Raw genomic sequence first — 20,871 nt, forward strand, 5'->3', positions numbered from 1 at the left:
TTTTAATTTCCAATCTGAAAATAAAGAAAATTGTACCAAAGTAAATATGAAAATGAGCAGTGTAATAGCACCTATAACCCTTTCTTTAACTATGACACTACACTGGTGATGTTCGGATACTGTAGCTTTTTTTTATTTGTAAGTCATTTTTTCCCTTCCAAATAATTCTCTCAAAACAAAGAAGCATTATGTGCTATTGGTCTTTATAGTCCTTGTTTTTAACTTACACTAGCTGCCTTAGATGTAAATAATTTATATATTTTTAAATTATGAAATACTTTAAATACGCACGTAAGTATGGAGAATGATATTCCAATACATATCACTCAGATTTAACCAATATAATTCCTATTTTTTTCAGATTTAAATTTGTTTTTAAAGAAGTATTATAGAAAGTTGAAAACTTACTTATTTTATACTCCCTGATTCTAATACTCTCCCTCTTTAGAGTTCTCTACTATCCAAATAGGCTTGAATCCTTCCAGTCTAAATTTTTATATTTTGTTTCATATATATGCACTTATACATTATAGTATGTTTTGTGTTCCTGAACTTTTATTAGCAATAACATTGTGACTGTCATTCCAAAATTTGTTATTTTACCAGTACCTTAGACTTTAAATTATTTTTTCTATAGGTAAAATTTATTACCACATACTATTGAAAATTTGTTACCATACTTACTTTTGGATATATGAGCCATGCTTGAAATATATTAACATTCAGCTTTGGCTTGTAATTGTTTGACTATACATAGGTTTGATTATTGAGGTACTTGTGTCCTTGGAATTTTACTTTTTAAACCTAACTTATTTAATACTGTATAGTATTACTCTTTTGCTCATTTTGCGTGTGCACAGTCCTCCAATGTTGATATCTTGTTTTTTTTTTTTTCCCCCAAAACACACATGGGGAATTTAAAAGTAGAAAAGGGAAGATAACTTATTTCTTAAATCTGAGTTCAATTTCTTTTTTACTACCCAGCTGTTACAGTCTGCCATGTGGGACTGTGTTTCTAATCTGTTGGATTTTTAAATACATGATAGTTGGCTTCTAAATTCATTTGGGCTTTATTAGAATTGAGTATAATACATTCTGTTTTGCAGGGGCTCACAACGAAGTGAGACAGTAGATGACAATTCTGTGAAGCAGGCTGTGCACAATAAAGAAAAACGAAGAAAGGATGATGACATTTCTCTTTTAATGTCTGATACTCAGCCTAAAGGTTTGTGAACCTTAGTAAACTGTTGGAATTTGAATTTTGGCTTATTGTATTAATTTTTGTTATAAAGAAATTATTTTATTTTACTTTGAAAGGATATGTGAAAGTAAAGGGAGATTATTTGGCAACACAAAGAAAATTGCTAAACCTTTTATGTAGTATAGTACTCATTTCCGGATTTATTTACTGATCCCAAAAGTTAAATTTTAATATTTTTTTTCTTCTTTGGGGAGACTTGGATATAGCTATGAAGTTATGTTAATTTAGCTATTTCTAAGTGTTGTTTCCATGGATATTAATGTTACTGCTAACTGGGTTTTTATTATTAGCTTATCACTGTCTGTTCGCCTACCATGAAATACATTCTCTATTCATTAGAATTTCTCTCAACTTTAGGAGGATGCCAAACAAGCCACTATTAGCAAATTTGAACGTAAATACTTCCTAGACTTGGGCAAATTTTTTGTAGGCCTCCTTGCATATATAGGATTTATGATTTGACTTATTTTTCTTGTTTGTCTCTCTTTCAAGAATTAAAAATATTTTACTGATACTTGGAGAAAAACAATTTTACATTATTTATTTGTGAAACTAACACCTTCAGGGGTCTGTTGGATTATTGATAGCTTCAAATGTTTGTTGAGGTCTCTTGCTTGCTTGCTTGCTTTCTTGCTTTTCTCTTTTTCTTTTTCTTTTTAAGACAGGGCCTTACTCTGTCACCCAGGCTGGAGTACAGTGGCATGATCACACATGATCACAGCCCACTTCAGCCTCTGTCTCCCGGGCTCAAGTGATCTTCCCACATCAGCCTCTTGAGTAGTTGAGACTATAGTCATTCACCACCATGCCTGGCTCATTTTTTGTATTTTGCAGAGACAGGGTCTTGCCATGTTGCCCAGATGGTCTCAAACTCCTGGGCTCCAGCGATCTGCCTGCCTTGGCCTCCCAAAGTGCTGGGATTATAGGCATGAGCCACCATGCTTGGCCACTATTTTAGTTTTGAGTGGTTTCATAAGTTATTCGTAATACAAAGAAGTATTTTAACGGCACTATGCAGAAATTCATTGCACTTCATTTGGAGCACAGCTATTTAAAGATTCTTTTCAGTAGCCTTTTTAATAAAAAAATTTTTTTAAATGAAACTAGACTAATAACTTATATTTGTACAAGAAACCAGCGGAAACTCTTATAAAGGCAGTCTTTGGAGAATGTGCTGTGACTTTGTACAGACAAACTTCCAATTAGTCACTGTCAATGTATAATGAAAAGCATTTTTCTTTTAAACTGTACTTTCTTAGAAATAATTACAGTCATTTCTCTGTATCTTTGTGTTCTGCACCTGCAGATTCAACCTACCAAAGATGGAAAATATTTGAAAAAACTTCAATAATACAATAATAAAAATATGTATAACAACTATTTACATAACATTTATGTTGTATTGGATATTATAAGTAATCTAGAGATTATTTAAGCTATACAGGAGAATGTATATAGGTTATATGCAAATACTATACCTTTAGGGGCTTATGGATCCATAGATTTTGGTATCCTGGGTCCCTGGGACCAATCCCTTGAGGATACTGAGGGATGACTGTATTGATTACCAAGTAAAATATAAGTAATTGTACAAATGGGCTCATTTCAGATACTATCAAGACAAAGATTCCTACTCTACCCAGGAAAGCAGTAGTCCTCACATTGACCTGAATAAAATACTTTATGATTTATACCCAGGAGTATTACCTTAAGGTCACAGTGGCATTTTAGACATGCATCAGGGAAAAGTACATGACAAAATAAACGTTTTTTAGTTTTTCAGTATCCCTGAAGGTACCACCACTGGTAGGGAAAGTGTTTCTAATAAAATTAGCTATCAGATCTTTATTAAAGCAAAGTTTACTCTCCTACATCTGATACCAGTCATTTAAAAAAAAAAAAACCTGTAAATGAATGGAAATTCTGAATTAAACCTTAGGTGTACCATTTTTTTCCATAGCACATTAAGTTTGCCTTGTGGAATTTGCTTTCACCAACATAATACCTTGGAAATACTTAATATTCTTTTATTTAAAGGATTTTGTCACCTTTTTAGTTTTATATGCTAGTAAGATTTGCAGGTTAAATTATATATGATGCAGGTGTAATCTATTTTTACAATATTTCATTCTATATAATAAAGTTACTCATTTTTCCATGAGACAGGCTTGACCGATGTGCAAATAATAAATTCTTTAAAAGAAAATTCCTGTATAACCCAAGTTTTTCTCAAGCCCCTTTCCTGAGTCATTTTACTGTAGTATAATATTTATGTTTAGAAATTATAGTTTGATATGTTGTGTGTAGAAATTGTATTAGACCACTTTTATAGTTTACAATATTACATATAAAATTTAATGTGCTGTCCTAAATATTGTGTTGATGATTTGGAGGGAGTTTTATTTTCCTTAGGGAGTGAGTAAGGTGTTTTCTCTGGAAATTGAAAGGCTATTGACCCTCTCGGAATTTTTACCCTCAATCCCATTCCAGTGCCTTCCTTTAAGTAATGTCAAAGACAGATTATCATGAATATTAGTTATTAGGAGTTGTTGAAGCTACAGTAAAAGCAAGAATAGTTCGAAGAGAAGATGTGTAGTATTGAAGAACGTTCCATGAATGGAGAAGTCAGGCCAGTCAGATGAATTGAAAATTGTGAATTAAAGGCAATTGCTTTGTGACTTGCTGTGCATAAACTTGGAGTTGGTACTTATATGACATAGATTTGGAAAGCAAAATAATTCAGGATAACTTTTAGTTAATTAGGTGGAAACTTTTGGAAGGTATTTTTGTACAGTACATGTATTTGATAACAAATAGTATTTTTAGTAATGATTGGCATGAGTTTCAAAATGATTTCTTGTTGACTTAAAAAAGGATGTACTTCTCTAGAATGATGGATTTATTGGAGATTTAAAATGACAGGGTCTTGATTATTGGTAAGTAAATTGGCAACCTTGTGAATGATCACATACTATAGCCAACTACAGAGCAAAGGTATTTTGGCTCCTTTTAAAGAGCAGCAATCAACACTCTTTCAAATTGTAGTCCCTTTCCACTAAAAATATGTATTTATGTAAATTACATTTTAAAAGACTAGTTTATAAAGTCACATTGAATTATCAAACTTTAAGACATGAATTTTCTAGATTTTAATAAGACCTCCCCTTTTTTGATAGTATAACCAAATTCATTTATAGCAAATGGAAAAACAGTTTGATGGCTTTGCTTTGGCTACAATGAAAAAGGATATTTCTTCTTTATGTATTTTTCTCACCTCACAACTATTGTATAATGAACATTTTACTTTGTGTATGCCAATTAAAATAGGGCATGCCTTTATCTTCATCCAGTGTCAGTATGAGAATTTAACAGTATATTTCTATTTTAATGAGCTTTGGAAGTAGTATAGCAATTTCGATGATGTTTCTTCGAGCTCTTCTAAAAGAGATTCTCTCTATACTTTTTTGTCCATATTTATGCTTCATTTGTTTTTTAAGACCTTAACAGTGGAAGTAGAGGTTGTGATCATCTCGAACAGGAAAGCAGAAACAAGGCTGTTAAATATTCTGATTCAAAAATGGAACCCACTCTGATTTCCAGGAAGACAAAGAGAAGGCTTAGAAATAATTTACCTGATTCCCAAAATTGTGCTTCTTTGGATAAGTCAACAGAACAGACAGTAAGTAGAGGTATTTAGATATTATAGGAAATTATTTCATGCTATGATAAAAATGAGTTGACTGTGGCCAAATAATGTTCCTCTAGCTTTCAGCTTTTATTATCAGATTTCTTTTTTTTTTTGGTTCACTGTTAGCTTTATTATTAAAAAACAATTTTAAATGTAACTTTTCTCGGTGATACAGAGTTATTGGAACACATTTCAAATATGAATGATTAAAAAAGTTAAAATTGCTCCTTTTCTTGTATCACTCTTTCCTTAGTAGTTTGTTGTACATCCTTTAGACTTTTCTTTTTCTTTATTTCAGCCAAATACAATTCATACTGTCTAATCACTTGCTTTTTTTTGTTTGCTCTGTAAAATTATTATTAGATTTATTTTATCAGTAGCAATTCACTTATCAAATTCTTTAAGCTTCTGTTTATTTAGAGTTTAGGGAATTTATTGTAAGTAAAGAATTATCATATTAAATACATACATTTTGTACTTTCAAAGACTTAGTATATAAATAGCAATAAAACAGTAAGACAGCTTTTCAATTTCTTTGATCCATAAATCATTTCAGGATCTTGTAATGTTTTTGGGTTGTAATTATAAGCAGGATTTAGATTTATACAGTAGATGAGATACTGAAGGCAATGATTGATTTTCATAATTTTCAATGTTGTTATATTGTTAATTTAAAATTTTTTTTACCAAAGTAGTTTTACCAAAGTAGTCACATTGGCATTATTACTTTTGCAAAATAAAAATACGTAAATACATCTTCTCATTCTAAAGTTGACTTAGATCGTGGGAGATTGTCTGACAAAGCATTTGTAATGATGGAAATCTCCCAATTTCACCTTTTAAAAAATTATCAGGCATCCGATTGGACAGATCAAACCCCATATCTTTATACTTGGGAGACATTGGCAAGTATAATGTGGTATAATTGTTTAGTTTTCTATCCATGTAGTTACAGAAGTGATAACAATATTTTTACTTTTTTTTAGAAATTTAAAAATGGTTTAAGCAAGCCAAATTTGAAAAATACTATTTTTTTCTATGTGTTTATGTTTAGAAAAAACAAGAAGATGACTCAACAATATCCACTGAGTTTGAAAAGTCAAGTGAAAACTGTCATCAGGATCTAAAACTGCCTGAAGAAATTACAACTAAACCTACAAAAAGTGATTTTACTAAACCATCCTCACTTAACAGTCAGGAGTTGACTTTGAGTAACACCACCAAAAGTGCCTCTGCCTGTTCAACCACTGAAACTGTTGGGAACTCTAATTCCATTGATACTGTGGGGATTTCGTCCCTGGTTGAGAACGATGAGAATGAGTTGAATACAATAGAAAAGCCTATTCTAAGAGGACATAATGAAGGGAACCAATCATTGATCTCAGCTGAACCAAGTAAGTGACAGGAGGATTATAAAGTTACTTAATTTCCTCTGCTTCACTTAGTTGTTTTTTTCTTCCTCTTGAACAAATTTGGCTAAGGCCATAAGCTGTTTATGACATCATTGTGGAATATATTAACTTTAGGGAAAAAAGGCTTGGGGTTTGGAGTTTCCTTCATGAGTTTTAAAATATTGGTTTAGGTAAACTAATGGAGGACTTGAAAACAGAAGTAATTTTTTCTTAGATTCGTACACAGTAATCTCACTCAGTAGTTTTAAAATAGATTCTTTAAGGACCATCATTAATGTCATTTGGTTGATGAAGTATGCAGAATTTAAGTGCTATCTAATTATTATCATTAATTTTGATTTAATCAGCTTCTGAGTAGTTGATGCCGTCACATGGTACAAAGAAATTCCAAAGGTTTTAAAGGATCTCCAGCGAATAGTCTCCCACATCTTCCCCTAGTTATTAATTTCCCATTCCTTGAAGCAATTCATGTAACAGGACTTAAGGTACAATTTAGAGTGATGGCACAATACACTGTGAGAACTAGCATTTGTTCATAAGGCTTCCTCATGGCTTTATCCATTTTTAAACATCTTTATTCTTTAGAAGGTAAGGGTGCAGGTAACTGCTGAATAATTGCACTGATACGGAGTCATTGTCTATAACTACTGTAAATCAGATAACAAATGATAGGCCTGTTTCTAAATTGAATAAATTTAGGTGATTAAGTTTAACAGGATTATTAAAAATAAATTGCAATAATTACAAAGTTCTTTTTTTTTTGAGACAGAGTCTCGCTCTGTGAGCTAGGCTAGAGTGCAGTGGTGCGATTTCGGCTCACTGCAGCCTCCCCTTCCTGGGCTCATGTAATTCTCCTTCATCAGCCTCCTGAGTAGCTGGGATTACAGGAATGCACCACCACGCCTGGCTAATTTTTGTATTTTTGCTAGAGACAGGGTTTCACCATATTGGCCAGGCTGATCTTGAACTCCTGACCTCAGGGAATCCACCCACCTCAGCCTCCCAAAGTGCTGGGATTATAGGAGTGAGCCACTGCACCCAACCGAAAGTTCTTTTTTTGATATGTGATTGTTACACATTTGAAATACATTTTTCGGCTGGGCGCAGTGACCCATTCCTATAATCCCAGGACTTTGGGAGGCTGAGGCAGGAGGATCACCTGAGGTCAGGAGTTTGAGACCAGTCTGACAAACATGCTGAAACCCCGCCTCTACTAAAAACACAAAAATTCGCTGGGTGTGGTGGTGGATACCTGTAATTCCAGCTACTCAGGAGGCTGAGGCAGGAGAATTGCCTGAGCCGGGGAGGCAGAGGTTGCAGTGAGCCAAGATGGGAAGACTGTGTCTCAAAAAAAAAAAGAATAAAAATACATTTTTCTTTTCCTTTTAGTTGTTGTTTCCAGTGATGAAGAAGGACCTGTTGAGCATAAAAGTTCAGAAATTCTTAAGTTACAATCTAAGCAAGACCATGAGACAACTAATGAAAATGAGAGTACTTCTGAATCAGCATTGTCAGAACTACCGTTGATTTCACGTGAATCTGTACAGGTAATTTATTTCTGTCTTCTCCCAGATTAACAGTGAAATATACACTATTGGTTAATGACTGTTACTTGTTTTATCAAGCTGAATATTGTAATGAAAATTAGAAATTTTCTTAGTTTGAATTTTGAGACAACTTTTATAGCAGTTTGAATGAAATATGTAGTTGTCTTTATTTTGAAATGAAAAGATTATACCATTTTTTTCTGGTGATTTATATTTTTTCAGTCTAAATATTCTATTACTTGAATATTTTTCTTTTTTTCTGGCTTTCATTGGACATTTCACTAACATTTTGTAGAATTAAAAACATTTTCTAGTATTTATATGTCTGGTCTTGGAGTATTATGGCTACTTGGAATTACTCCTTTTCCTCACATATTACGAAGGCAGTATGATATAGAGGAAAGAACATGGCTTTGGGGATATAGGTCAGAAACCTGTCAAATTTGGTAAGTCCTCTGCCTCTTCATTCTTATAGAAAATAGTAAATGGAAGTGTGTTAGTTTAGTATCAGTCAATTAAGTCAGTCCTTTGAAGAGAGTAGGTCTAAAATAAGGTTCAAAACATTTTTTGTCAGTATTTGTTCTTTCTTTCTTTCTTTTTGAGACAGGGTCTTTTCTGTCACCCAGGCTGGAGTGCAGTGGCATGATCATGGCTCACTGCAGCCTCAACCTCTTGGGCTCAAGCAGTCCTCTCATTCAGCTTCTCAAATAGCTGGGACCATAGGCTCGTGCCAGCATGCCTGGATAATGTTTTTAAAATATATATTGTTTTTAGAGATGAGGGTCTCCCTGTGTTGTCCAGGCTGGTCTGTTAACTACTGGGCTCAAGCATTCCTCCTACCTCCACCCCCCAAAGTGCCAGGATCACATGTGTGAGCTACTGCTCCCAGCTGGTACTCTTTCTTGTTATTAGCCTCTGATTATTCTATTTGTAAGAAAAGATCATTGACCACCAGTGCAGAATTATGGTAAACTTATCTTGTTTTGTTTTTGAATAATGTCAGAGGCTGTTATTTTGCAGAGTATGATGAAGAGTTGGCCCGATCTATGAAAACAGTTTGGTCTGATTATTGTTTCATGGGTATTTGCTTTTGTATTTGGTATTCCACGTAGAAATCACTTCAGCAGCTTTGTTCTGAAGTTTTGCAAAAATGTAACCATTTTTGCCAGATTGAGTCAATATCCTACTTGATGGTTTAGTTGCATGTATAATTAAAAGTGTCATTGTTGATAATGAATTTAAACTTATAGAAGAATTAGGCCTTGGCAGGGTATAAATTGACAATGCAGTATGAAATGATCATATTATAAGAAAATAACATATCTTTTAGAATTTACTAAATTCATAATCACAACCAAGCAGCCAATACTGTGGAGATCTACCATAAGGCAGAATGCCACATTTCTGTGCTCTCTCTTGTTCCAGTTTTAAATGAATGATGAGAAGTATGGATTGGTCATTTTTAGGAGCCACCTAGTTTTTACCAAATGTGAAGCCCAGTGAGAAATTATTTCTATACCAACTTCTCATTTGATCACTAAAAAAGCCCACAGTTATTTGTCTGACTGTTGTTGGAGCTACCTGATTTGATTTGATTGATTTGATTCCCTTTTTTACTTAGGGAATAAGAAGATATTAATAGTATACTAAGCAATAAAACATGAGAATGACAAAGAAATTCAATTAAGCAGGTAAATGGCATTATGAGCTGGGTTTAAAATAATGAGTATGATATGTTTTAGACAAGGATTAGTCACCATTGCTAGAGGTAAGAGGGGAGTGAGTACATGTTCATAGTAATTGCTTTGGTAGTAATCTGTTTGGTCATGTGTGGTGTTAGGCATAATGTGCAGAGGTTCGGCACATTTGAAAAAGTTGAAAAAGTCATCTGAAAGTAGTATAAAATTCAGAAGAAACAGTGGGGAAGAGTTGCTGCTGATATTGCTTGGTTTTCTGTTATAATTTAAAAGCAAAGTTATATGGTCACTTGAGTGGAAGTGATATGATTTTTGAGATTTTAGGCAAGTATAAGCCATTTGTGATTGGTTGTCTTCAAACATAGAGTAGATAGATTTGATATAATGGATGGTTCTTAGGCACTTACACTCCTTCGTGGCGTATTGAAAGTGCAGTAGCACACAGGCGTAAAGATGGGAACAATAGACATTGGAGACTCCAAAAATTGGGGGGGGGGGATGAGGAGAGCCAGGGCCATAAAACTTCCTGTTGGGTATTATCTGGGTGATAGGTTCAATAGAAGCCCAACCCTCAGCATCATGCAATATTATCCTTGTAACAAATCTGCACATGTACCCCCTGAATCTAAAATAAAAAATCTTTAAAGTACAGTAGCAAGAACATTATTTTGGTTAATGGAAACAGTTTTTATGGTTGAAGTGACACTGGACCTGGAGAGAGAAACCTGCATTTGAATCTTTGTTTTGCTTCTTACAAATCGCATGATTTTGGGCAGGTCGCTTAACCAATCTAAACATCTGTTAACTTTATTTATGAAATGGAAAACTGAAAAACCTGCCTATAGGGTGGTTGTGGGGATTAAAAGAGATCATATATTCAAAAACTCATTTTAAACAAAAGTACAATATATGTTTAAAACTTGCTTCTGTCAAGTTAAAAATGAATAAAACCTATTAGAGACTATTGAATGTGAAACCATGGCTTTTGATACAGAGGAGTATATATTTCTGGAATTAATTTTGCATTCAGCTATTTAGTGTAATTTTCTCAAAGGTAAGTCGTATTTTTTCAGAAAAAAAAATCTAGATAACTATTTCTTCACAGTAAGAGCAGTATAAAATTCTTCAAAAATTTACTAATAGTAATTTAAAGAAGAATTTGATGGTGAAAGTCGTTTTCAGTATTTATATAATACTTAGAGTTATATGCATTTTATGATTTATTCCTTGTTAGATGTCATCTGAATTATGCCCATATAATCCTGTCATGGAAAACATTTCCAGTATTATGCCTAGTAATGAGATGGATCTACAACTGGATTTTATATTTACTTCTGTTTATATTGGTAAAATTAAAGGAGCTTCTAAAGGTTGTGTTACAGTAAGTATATTTTCTTTAATTTTCTTCTAGTTTTGGATCTTGGACAAGGCATTTTAATTTTTTCCTTTTTTTTTTTTCTTAGGACAAATAAGAATAAAGATTTATTTTATATGAGACACTATGGATATGTTGAAAGTCATTATACCTAATTTGAAATGTGTCTTTAATTCTCCCCTCCTAACATCCCACCTAGTCTGACTACTCTAATGAAAATCATGTATGGAAAAAATCACATTTATTGATAATCTTTGGTTTCTAAAAGTTATCTGATGGTAAAGTGAAATTTTTTTCCAGGTATAGTTTGGAACATAAAGAAGAAATCTCATTTTGCCTGTTTAATCGGTTGTAAAATGACTTCTCCAAATTTCTAAATTAAGGATGTCCAGGAACTAATGCTACTCTGTTTTTCTAATTAAAAAAAAAAATACTCCTCCTCACCTACCGTATATGAAAGTGAGACTGGATTCTACTTGGTTCTTTCTCTATTTTTTTTTTTTTTTGTCGGGGGTACAGAGTCTCATTCTTTTTCGCGGGCGGTGGCGCACTCCACTGATCTTGGCTCACTGCAACCTCCACCTTCTGGATTCAAGCGATTCTTGTGCCTCAGCCTCCCGAGTAGCCAGGACTACAGGTGCGTGTCACCACACCTGGCTGATTTTTATATTTTTTGGTAAAGACGGAGCTTCACCATGTTTGCCAAGCCGGTCTTGAACTCTTGGTCTCAAGTGATCCGCCCACCTCAGCCTCCCAAAGTGCTGGGATTACAGGCATGAGCCACTGTGCCCAGCCAGTTCTCTATATTTTCTTACCTTTTCTACCTTTTAAAATCCTAATCATCTTTTAAAGCTTCTCTGATATACTGACTCTTCCAGGAAACTTTCCCTGATCCCTCCTTTTCAGACAGAATTAACTTCGCCCTTTGCTGTACACTTGTAACACTTGATTTGTACTTCTAAGATTTATTCTGTGTGTTTTATAATTACTTATATTCTTGTATAAACTTCTCCATTAACCTTTTAAGCTTCTTATGGTGAAGAGCCACAGTTTTAGTTCCTTTTATACCTTCCATATATCTACTTAAATGTTTGTCGAAATGACTGTGTCAGATTTAGTAACTCAGGCATTTTTTATAGCAGTTTCATTAATATTTCACTGTGTTAGGGATAGGGCAGAGAATATAAAAATGCTAAGATATGGTTTCTGCTTTCAGAGAACTTTTAATCCAATGGAAGCGACAGACACATATTTACTTTATATTATGGTAAAATGTAAAACAGAAGTATGTACAAGAAGGGTGCATATGGCAATGGATATCTGTCAGTGTCTGGAGGAATCAGGAAAGGCTTCACAGAGAAAACAGCAAATTAATAAGACATGAAGTACCTGTTGTTTACTTGGTAGCCATGCAGACAAAGACCTAATCCTAAATTCTGGAAACTGCAAATAATAGTAGTTTGTGATGTAGTCAACATTGCTTTGAAAGCTCAAGAATGAATTGATTTAAAATTAATATTTTTTTGGCCACTGGTTTTTACTGATTTGGGCATGTCTGGGGTGATTTTGCAATTCTTTTTCTTTAAGGAATGTTATTCATTTTTCAGGATTTTCTCCCCTATTTTACTTTATTATTTTAATTCAGGCTTACCCAGTTATTTCTGTTGAATTCTTTGTAATGGCAAAAAGTTGGATAATCTAAATATGTGAGAGTAATTAGCCAGTGGGGAGGAAAATCCAATATAAGTATTCAACAGTGGACTTTCTATTAATTAATGTATTAATTATTATTACACAGTCAGGTGGGCATGTTACGCTCAAAAACCAAGATCAAGCAAAAAACCACAAACAGATTAGTCAAGGAACAATATTACAAACACATATAATCTTGCCTATTTAGAGACAGCTGCCACTCACTGTATAGTATATATCATTGCATATTTTTCATGCATATATAGATACATTAAAACAAAGGGATATTACATAATATGTACTATTTTGTCACTTACCATAATTTCATTAATTTAATTCTTCCACTTATTTTGGGATATTTGGGTTGTCTTTAAAAATTTTTAATTGTTGGTCATTTCAAATTGTCCCAATGTTTTACTATTACAAATAGTAGGGGACTGCAAATATTCAAGAAGTGTTGTAAAGTGGTCCTAAAAATTAATTGTCAGAAGTCCTGGCCAGGGCCATCAGGCAAGAGAAAGAAATAAAGTATGTTCAAATTGGAGGAGAGGACATAACAATATTAACCTTAAATGTAAATGGACTAAATGCTCCAATTAAAAGACACAGACTGGCAAACTGGATAAAGAGTCAAGACCCATCAGTCTGCTGTATTCAGGAGACCCATCTCACACGCAGAGACATACATAGGCTCAAAATAAAGGGATGGAGGAAGATTTACCAAGCAAATGGAGAACAAAAAAAAGCAGGGGTTGCAATACTAGTCTCTGATAAAACAGACTTTAAACCATCAAAGATCAAAAGAGACAAAGAAGGCCATTACATAATGGTAAAGGGATCAATTCAACAGGAAGAGCTAACTATCCTAAATATATATGCACCCAATACAGGAGCACCCAGATTCATAAAGCAAGTCCTTAGAGACTTACAAAGAGACTTAGACTCCCATACAATAATAATGGGAGACTTCAACACTCCACTGTCAACATTAGACAGATCAACGAGACAGAAAGTTAACAAGGATATCCAGGAATTGAACTCATCTCTGCAGCAAGCAGACCTAATAGACATCTATAGAACTCTCCACCCCAAATCAACAGAATATACATTCTTCTCAGCACCACATCATACTTACTCCAAAATTGACCACGTAATTGGAAGTAAAGCACTCCTCAGCAAATGTACAAGAACAGAAATTATAACAAACTGTCTCTCAGACCACAGTGCAATCAAACTAGAACTCAGGACTAAGAAACTCAATCAAAACCGCTCAACTACATGGAAACTGAACAACCTGCTCCTGAATGACTACTGGGTACATAACGAAATGAAGGCAGAAATAAAGATGTTCTTTGAAACCAATGAGAACAAAGATACAACATACCAGAATCTCTGGGACACATTTAAAGCAGTGTGTAGAGGGAAATTTATAGCACTAAATGCCCACAAGAGAAAGCAGGAAAGATGTAAAATTGACACTCTAACATCGCAATTAAAAGAACTAGAGAAGCAAGAGCAAACACATTCGAAAGCTAGCAGAAGGCAGAAATAACTAAGATCAGAGCAGAACTGAAGGAGATAGAAACACAAAAAACCCTCCAAAAAATCAATGAATCCAGGAGTTGGTTTTTTGAAAAGATCAACAAAATTGACAGACCACTAGCCAGACTAATAAAGAAGAAAAGAGAGAAGAATCAAATCGACGCAATTAAAAATGATCAAGGGGATATCACCACCGACCCCACAGAAATACAAACTACCATCAGAGAATACTATAAACACCTCTACGCAAATAAACTGGAAAATCTAGAAGAAATGGATAATTTCCTGGACACTTACACTCTTCCAAGACTAAACCAGGAAGAAGTTGAATCCCTGAATAGACCAATAGCAGGCTCTGAAATTGAGGCAACAATTAATAGCCTACCAACCAAAAAAAGTCCAGGACCAGATGGATTCACAGCTGAATTCTACCAGAGGTACAAAGAGGAGTTGGTACCATTCCTTCTGAAACTATTCCAATCAATAGAAAAAGAGGGAATCCTCCCTAACTCATTTTATGAGGCCAACATCATCCTGATACCAAAGCCTGGCAGAGACACAACAAAAAAAGAGAATTTTAGACCAATATCCCTGATGAACATCGATGCAAAAATCCTCAATAAAATACTGGCAAACCGGATTCAGCAACACATCAAAAAGCTTATCCACCATGATCAAGTGGGCTTCATCCCTGGGATGCAAGGCTGGTTCAACATTTGCAAATCAATAAACATAATCCAGCATATAAACAGAACCAAAGACAAGAACCACATGATTATCTCAATAGATGCAGAGAAGGCTTTTGACAAAATTCAACAGCCCTTCATGCTAAAAACGCTCAATAAATTCGGTATTGATGGAACGTACCTCAAAATAATAAGAGCTATTTATGACAAACCCACAGCCAATATCATACTGAACGGGCAAAAACTGGAAAAATTCCCTTTGAAAACTGGCACAAGACAGGGATGCCCTCTCTCACCACTCCTATTCAACATAGTGTTGGAAGTTCTGGCTAGGGCAATCAGGCAAGAGAAAGAAATCAAGGGTATTCCGTTAGGAAAAGAAGAAGTCAAATTGTCCCTGTTTGCAGATGACATGATTGTATATTTAGAAAACCCCATTGTCTCAGCCCAAAATCTCCTTAAGCTGATAAGCAACTTCAGCAAAGTCTCAGGATACAAAATTAATGTGCAAAAATCACAAGCATTCTTATACACCAGTAACAGACAAACAGAGAGCCAAATCAGGAATGAACTTCCATTCACAATTGCTTCAAAGAGAATCAAATACCTAGGAATCCAACTGACAAGGGATGTAAAGGACCTCTTCAAGGAGAACTACAAACCACTGCTCAGTGAAATCAAAGAGGACACAAACAAATGGAAGAACATACCATGCTCATGGATAGGAAGAATCAATATTGTGAAAATGGCCATACTGCCCAAGGTAATTTATAGATTCAATGCCATCCCCATCAAGCTACCAATGAGTTTCTTCACAGAATTGGAAAAAACTGCTTTAAAGTTCATATGGAACCAAAAAAGAGCCCGCATCTCCAAGACAATCCTAAGCCAAAAGAACAAAGCTGGAGGCATCACGCTACCTGACTTCAAACTATACTACAAGGCTACAGTAACCAAAACAGCATGGTACTGGTACCAAAACAGAGATATAGACCAATGGAACAGAACAGAGTCCTCAGAAATAATACCACACATCTACAGCCATTTGATCTTTGACAAACCTGAGAGAAACAAGAAATGGGGAAAGGATTCCCTATTTAATAAATGGTGCTGGGAAAATTGGCTAGCCATAAGTAGAAAGCTGAAACTGGATCCTTTCCTTACTCCTTATACGAAAATTAATTCAAGATGGATTAGAGACTTAAATGTTAGACCTAATACCATAAAAATCCTAGAGGAAAACCTAGGTAGTACCATTCAGGACATAGGCATGGGCAAAGATTTCATGTCTAAAACACCAAAAGCAACAGCAGCAAAAGCCAAAATTGACAAATGGGATCTCATTAAACTAAAGAGCTTCTGCACAGCAAAAGACACTACCATCAGAGTGAACAGGCAACCTACAGAATGGGAGAAAATTTTTGCAATCTACTCATCTGACAAAGGGCTAATATCCAGAACCTACAAAGAACTCAAACAAATTTACAAGAAAAAAACAAACAACCCCATCAAAAAGTGGGCAAAGGACATGAACAGACATTTCTCAAAAGAAGACATTCATACAGCCAACAGACACATGAAAAAATGCTCATCATCACTGGCCATCAGAGAAATGCAAATCAAAACCACCATGAGATACCATCTCACACCAGTTAGAATGGCAATCATTAAAAAGTCAGGAAACAACAGGTGCTGGAGAGGATGTGGAGAAATAGGAACACTTTTACACTGTTGGTGGGATTGTAAACTAGTTCAACCATTATGGAAAACAGTATGGCGATTCCTCAAGGATCTAGAACTAGATGTACCGTATGACCCAGCCATCCCATTACTGGGTATATACCCAAAGGATTACAAATTATGCTGCTATAAAGACACATGCACACGTATGTTTATTGCAGCACTATTCACAATAGCAAAGACTTGGAATCAACCCAAATGTCCATCAGTGACAGATTGGATTAAGAAAATGTGGCACATATACACCATGGAATACTATGCAGCCATAAAAAAGGATGAGTTTGAGTCCTTTGTAGGGACTTGGATGCAGCTGGAAACCATCATTCTTAGCAAACTATCACAAGAACAGAAAACCAAACACCGCATGTTCTCACTCATAGGTGGGAACTGAACAATGAGATCACTCGGACTCAGGAAGGGGAACATCACACACCGGGGCCTATCATGGGGAGGGGGGAGGGGGGAGGGATTGCATTGGGAGTTATACCTGATGTAAATGACGAGTTGATGGGTGCAGCACAGCAACATGGCACAAGTATACATATGTAACAAACCTGCACGTTATGCACATGTACCCTACAACTTAAAGTATAATAATAATAAATAAATTAAAAAAAAAAAAAAATTGGAGGAGAGGAAGTCAAACTATCCCTGTTTGCAGATGAGAATGATTCTATGTCTGGATTATATATATATATATATATATATATTCTAGATAATAGGATCTCTGCCCAAAAGCTCCTTCAGCTGATAAACAACTTCAGCAAAGTTTCAGGACACAAAATCAATGTACAAAAATCACTAGCATTAATGACTTTTCCATATTCTTTATGTTTGTACAACTTTTCTCAAGGGTAATAGCTTTCCTGTGAAATAAGGTGTAAGCACTGATTAAAAGTTTTGCCACATTCTTCACACTTGTAGGAGTTTTACCAGTATGAATTATCTTACCTACAATCTACAATCAAGTGTGGCAACCATATAAAGGCTTTGTCACATTTTGTACATTTCTAGGGTTTCACACTAGTATAATTTTTTTTTTTTTTAATGTATTGACAAGTTGGAGGTGTTGGTAAAAGCACCGTCACATCTTTCAGGTTTGTAGGGTTCCTCTTCAGCATATATTATCACCATGTCTCTTAAGAATTGAGAACTTATGACTAGGCATGGTGGCTCATGCCTGTGATCCCAGCACTTTAGGAGACTGAGGCGAGTAGATCATCTGAGGTCAGGAGTTCAAGACTAGCATGGCCAAGAAGGTGAAACCCCATCTCTCCTAAAAACACAAAAATTAGCCAGGTGTGGTGGTGGGCACCTGCAATCCCAGCTACTCGGAAGGCCGAGGCAGGAGAATGGCTTGAACCCAGGAGGCGGAGGTTGCAGTGAGCCGAAATCACACCATTGCACTCCAGCCTGGGTGATAAGAGCAAAACTCTGTCTCAAAAAAAAAAAAAAAAAAAGAATTGAGAACTTCTTGTAGGCTTTGCCATGTTCTTTACACTTGTAGAGTTTCTGTCCAGTATGAATTATGTGTAATAAGGGTTGAGAACTTCTTTAAAAAGCTTTGTCACATTCTTTATATTTGTAGGGTTTATGTTCCATATAAATTCTCATATTTAGTGAGAGTTGAGGGCTGGTTAAAGGTTTTCCCACCTTCATCACATTTATAGAGTTTCTCTCCAGTGTAAATTATCTTATGCTTATTAAGCGTTGAGGAACATTTAAAAGATTTGCCACATTATTTACTATGTAGGGTTCCTGTCCAATATGAATTCTTTTATGTTTATTAAGGGCTGAGGACCGGTTAAAAGCTTTGCCACATTCTTCACATTTGTAAGGTTTCTCTCCAGGATGAGTTCTCTTACATTTACTGAGGCTTGACTAAACCAGGTGTAAGTTTTGCCACATTGATCACATTTGTAGGGTATATCTCCAGTATGAATTATCTTATGTATAGTAGGGTTTGAGGAACAGTTAAAAACTTTGCCACATTCTTCGCATTTGTAGGGTTTCTCTCCAGTATGAATTATATCATGTTAAATAAGGATTGAGGATGAAATGAAGGCTTTGCCACATTTATCATACTTGTATAGTTTCTTTCCAGTATGAATTTTCTTATGTGAACAAAGGGTTGAGGGGTGGTTAAAAGCTTTGCCACATTCTCTACATCTGTCGGGTTTCTCTCCAGTATGAATTACCTTTTTTTTTTTTTTTTTTTTTTTTTGAGACGGAGTCTTGCTCTGTTGCCCAGGCTGGAGTGCAGTGGTACGGTCTCGGCTCACTGCAAGCTCCGCCTCCCGGGTTCACGCCATTCTCCTGCCTCAGCTGCCTGAGTAGCTGGGACTACAGGCGCCCGACACCATGCCTAGCTGATTTTTTTTATGTTTAGTAGAGACGGGGTTTCACCATGTTAGCCAGGATGGCCTCGATCTCCTGACCTCGTGATCCACCTGCTTCAGCCTCCCAAAGTGCTGGGATTACAGGCATGAGCCACCGCACCCGGCCTCCAGTATGAATTATCTTACATGTAGTAAGGTTAGAGGGCAGCTTAAAGGCTTTGCCAGATTCTTCACATCTGTAACGTTTCTCTCCAGTATGAATTTTCTTATGTGTAGTAAGGGTTGAGGACTGGTTAAAAGCTTTGCCACATTCTTTACATTTAAAAGTCCCCCCCCCCCCCAGTGTGTCTTGTCTTATATCTGTTTGAATTTGAAAATTTATGAAAGACTTTCACATACTTATCACATTGAAATACTTTTCTCTAGGTAGTTGTCAAACATTGGTTAAGTCCATTATAACCGCTTTTGTGCACCTTATGTAAACTCATCCACACTTTTACAGCCTTTTTTTAACTGCAAATTGTCATGTCCACATTTTTCATATCTTCTCAGTATCACTTTTTGGAAAGAATCTTTTATGCTCTTCTCTGGCCAAAGGTCTTGGACAAAATGAGAACATGTAACTGGGGGTTTGACAATCGTCTTATGTCTCTTCGTAGTCAAAGGTTTTTTCCTTTGCTCCAGACAGGTGATCAGGTCTGGCTTAGAGACAACAATACCAAGGAAGAACAGGTTTCTGTAGTTCTCTAACATCACATCCCTATATAAATTCCACTGTGCAGTGTCCAGGCTATGCCACTTCTCGAGGTGGCTCATGCCTGTAATCCCAGCACTTTGGGAGGCCAAGGTGGGTGGATCACCTGAGGTCAGGAGTTCGAGACCCGCCTGGCCAACATGGTGAAACCTTGTCTCTACTGAGAATGCAAGCATTGACTGGGCGTGGTGGGGCATGCCTGTTGTCCCAGCTACTCGGGAGGCTGAGGCAGGAGAATCACTTGAACCCAGGAGGCGGATGTTGCAGTGAGTCGAGATCGCACCGTTGCACTCCAGCCTGGGCGACAGAGCAAAACTCCGTCTCAAAAAAAGAAACAAAAAGAAGATTCATAGTTAATAAAAGCATTAAAAGTGCAATTACTGTCAAAAATTCTTTCAGAAAATATAAGCCTTTAAAGTGAAGAAGAGTATTTATTCTGAAGACAACCATTACAAATATAAAGGGGGTTGTGGGTTGTAGTACCTTTACTTGTATCACAGATCTTATTGCACACATTTTGTACTAGAGGAAAACCCTAAAGCAGTTGCTCAAGCTTTGTTCAACATCAGGGAATTTATATTGGAGAAGAGTCCTGCAAATGTAATGAATTTGGAAACACTTTTTTTTTTTTTTCCAAAAATTACAGCTTAGAAAACACCAGAGAGTTTATACTAAAAAATATTTTTGCAGATGCAATAAATATGAAAAAATATTTAATTCAAAATTGATTCTATGTAAATATCAAAGAATTTAAAGTAGAATAAGGTACTGACACTTCACACATTACACTAAATCAGAGTGTTGAGTATAAAAACTACCTACAACTAAAGTTGTTAGATAAATTATTTGTATATAACTTTAAAGGGAGTAGATTTTTTGAAGCATTGTAATTACATTGAAAGTATACTTGTTTCCTTGAAAAAATTTTTTTGAAAAGTGAGTAATGATGTAATACAGCTTTCAAATTACTTTATGCTGTTATTTTATTCCTATTGTATTCACATGTGAAAGCATGTGATCAATTGTTGCTGCATTAGAGATATTAGAGATTCTTTTTTGTTAGTTGGGCATTATTTATGACCTGTTCTATGAAAAAATAAGGACATTAAAATGTAAGATGCATGATGAAAATGTAAGT

The 20,871-nt window shown here is 35.3% G+C and overlaps 1 protein-coding gene across 8 annotated transcripts in view; it reads left to right on the top strand.

The window, feature by feature from the left end:
- SENP7 (SUMO specific peptidase 7) overlaps positions 1-20,871 on the top strand; it is a 204,277-nt gene that overhangs the window by 147,665 nt on the left and 35,741 nt on the right. For all 8 annotated transcript variants that reach the window (XM_028844663.2, XM_015129622.3, XM_015129631.3 and 5 more), the window contains 5 exons: positions 1,107-1,225; positions 4,759-4,940; positions 6,004-6,343; positions 7,751-7,908; positions 10,840-10,986. In XM_028844663.2, coding sequence (XP_028700496.2) covers positions 1,107-1,225; positions 4,759-4,940; positions 6,004-6,343; positions 7,751-7,908; positions 10,840-10,986 — 946 coding nt within the window. The remainder of the gene's footprint in view (positions 1-1,106; positions 1,226-4,758; positions 4,941-6,003; positions 6,344-7,750; positions 7,909-10,839; positions 10,987-20,871) is intronic.

Source organism: Macaca mulatta, chromosome 2, assembly GCF_049350105.2.
Source record: "Macaca mulatta isolate MMU2019108-1 chromosome 2, T2T-MMU8v2.0, whole genome shotgun sequence".
Taxonomy (NCBI): Eukaryota; Metazoa; Chordata; class Mammalia; order Primates; family Cercopithecidae; genus Macaca; species Macaca mulatta.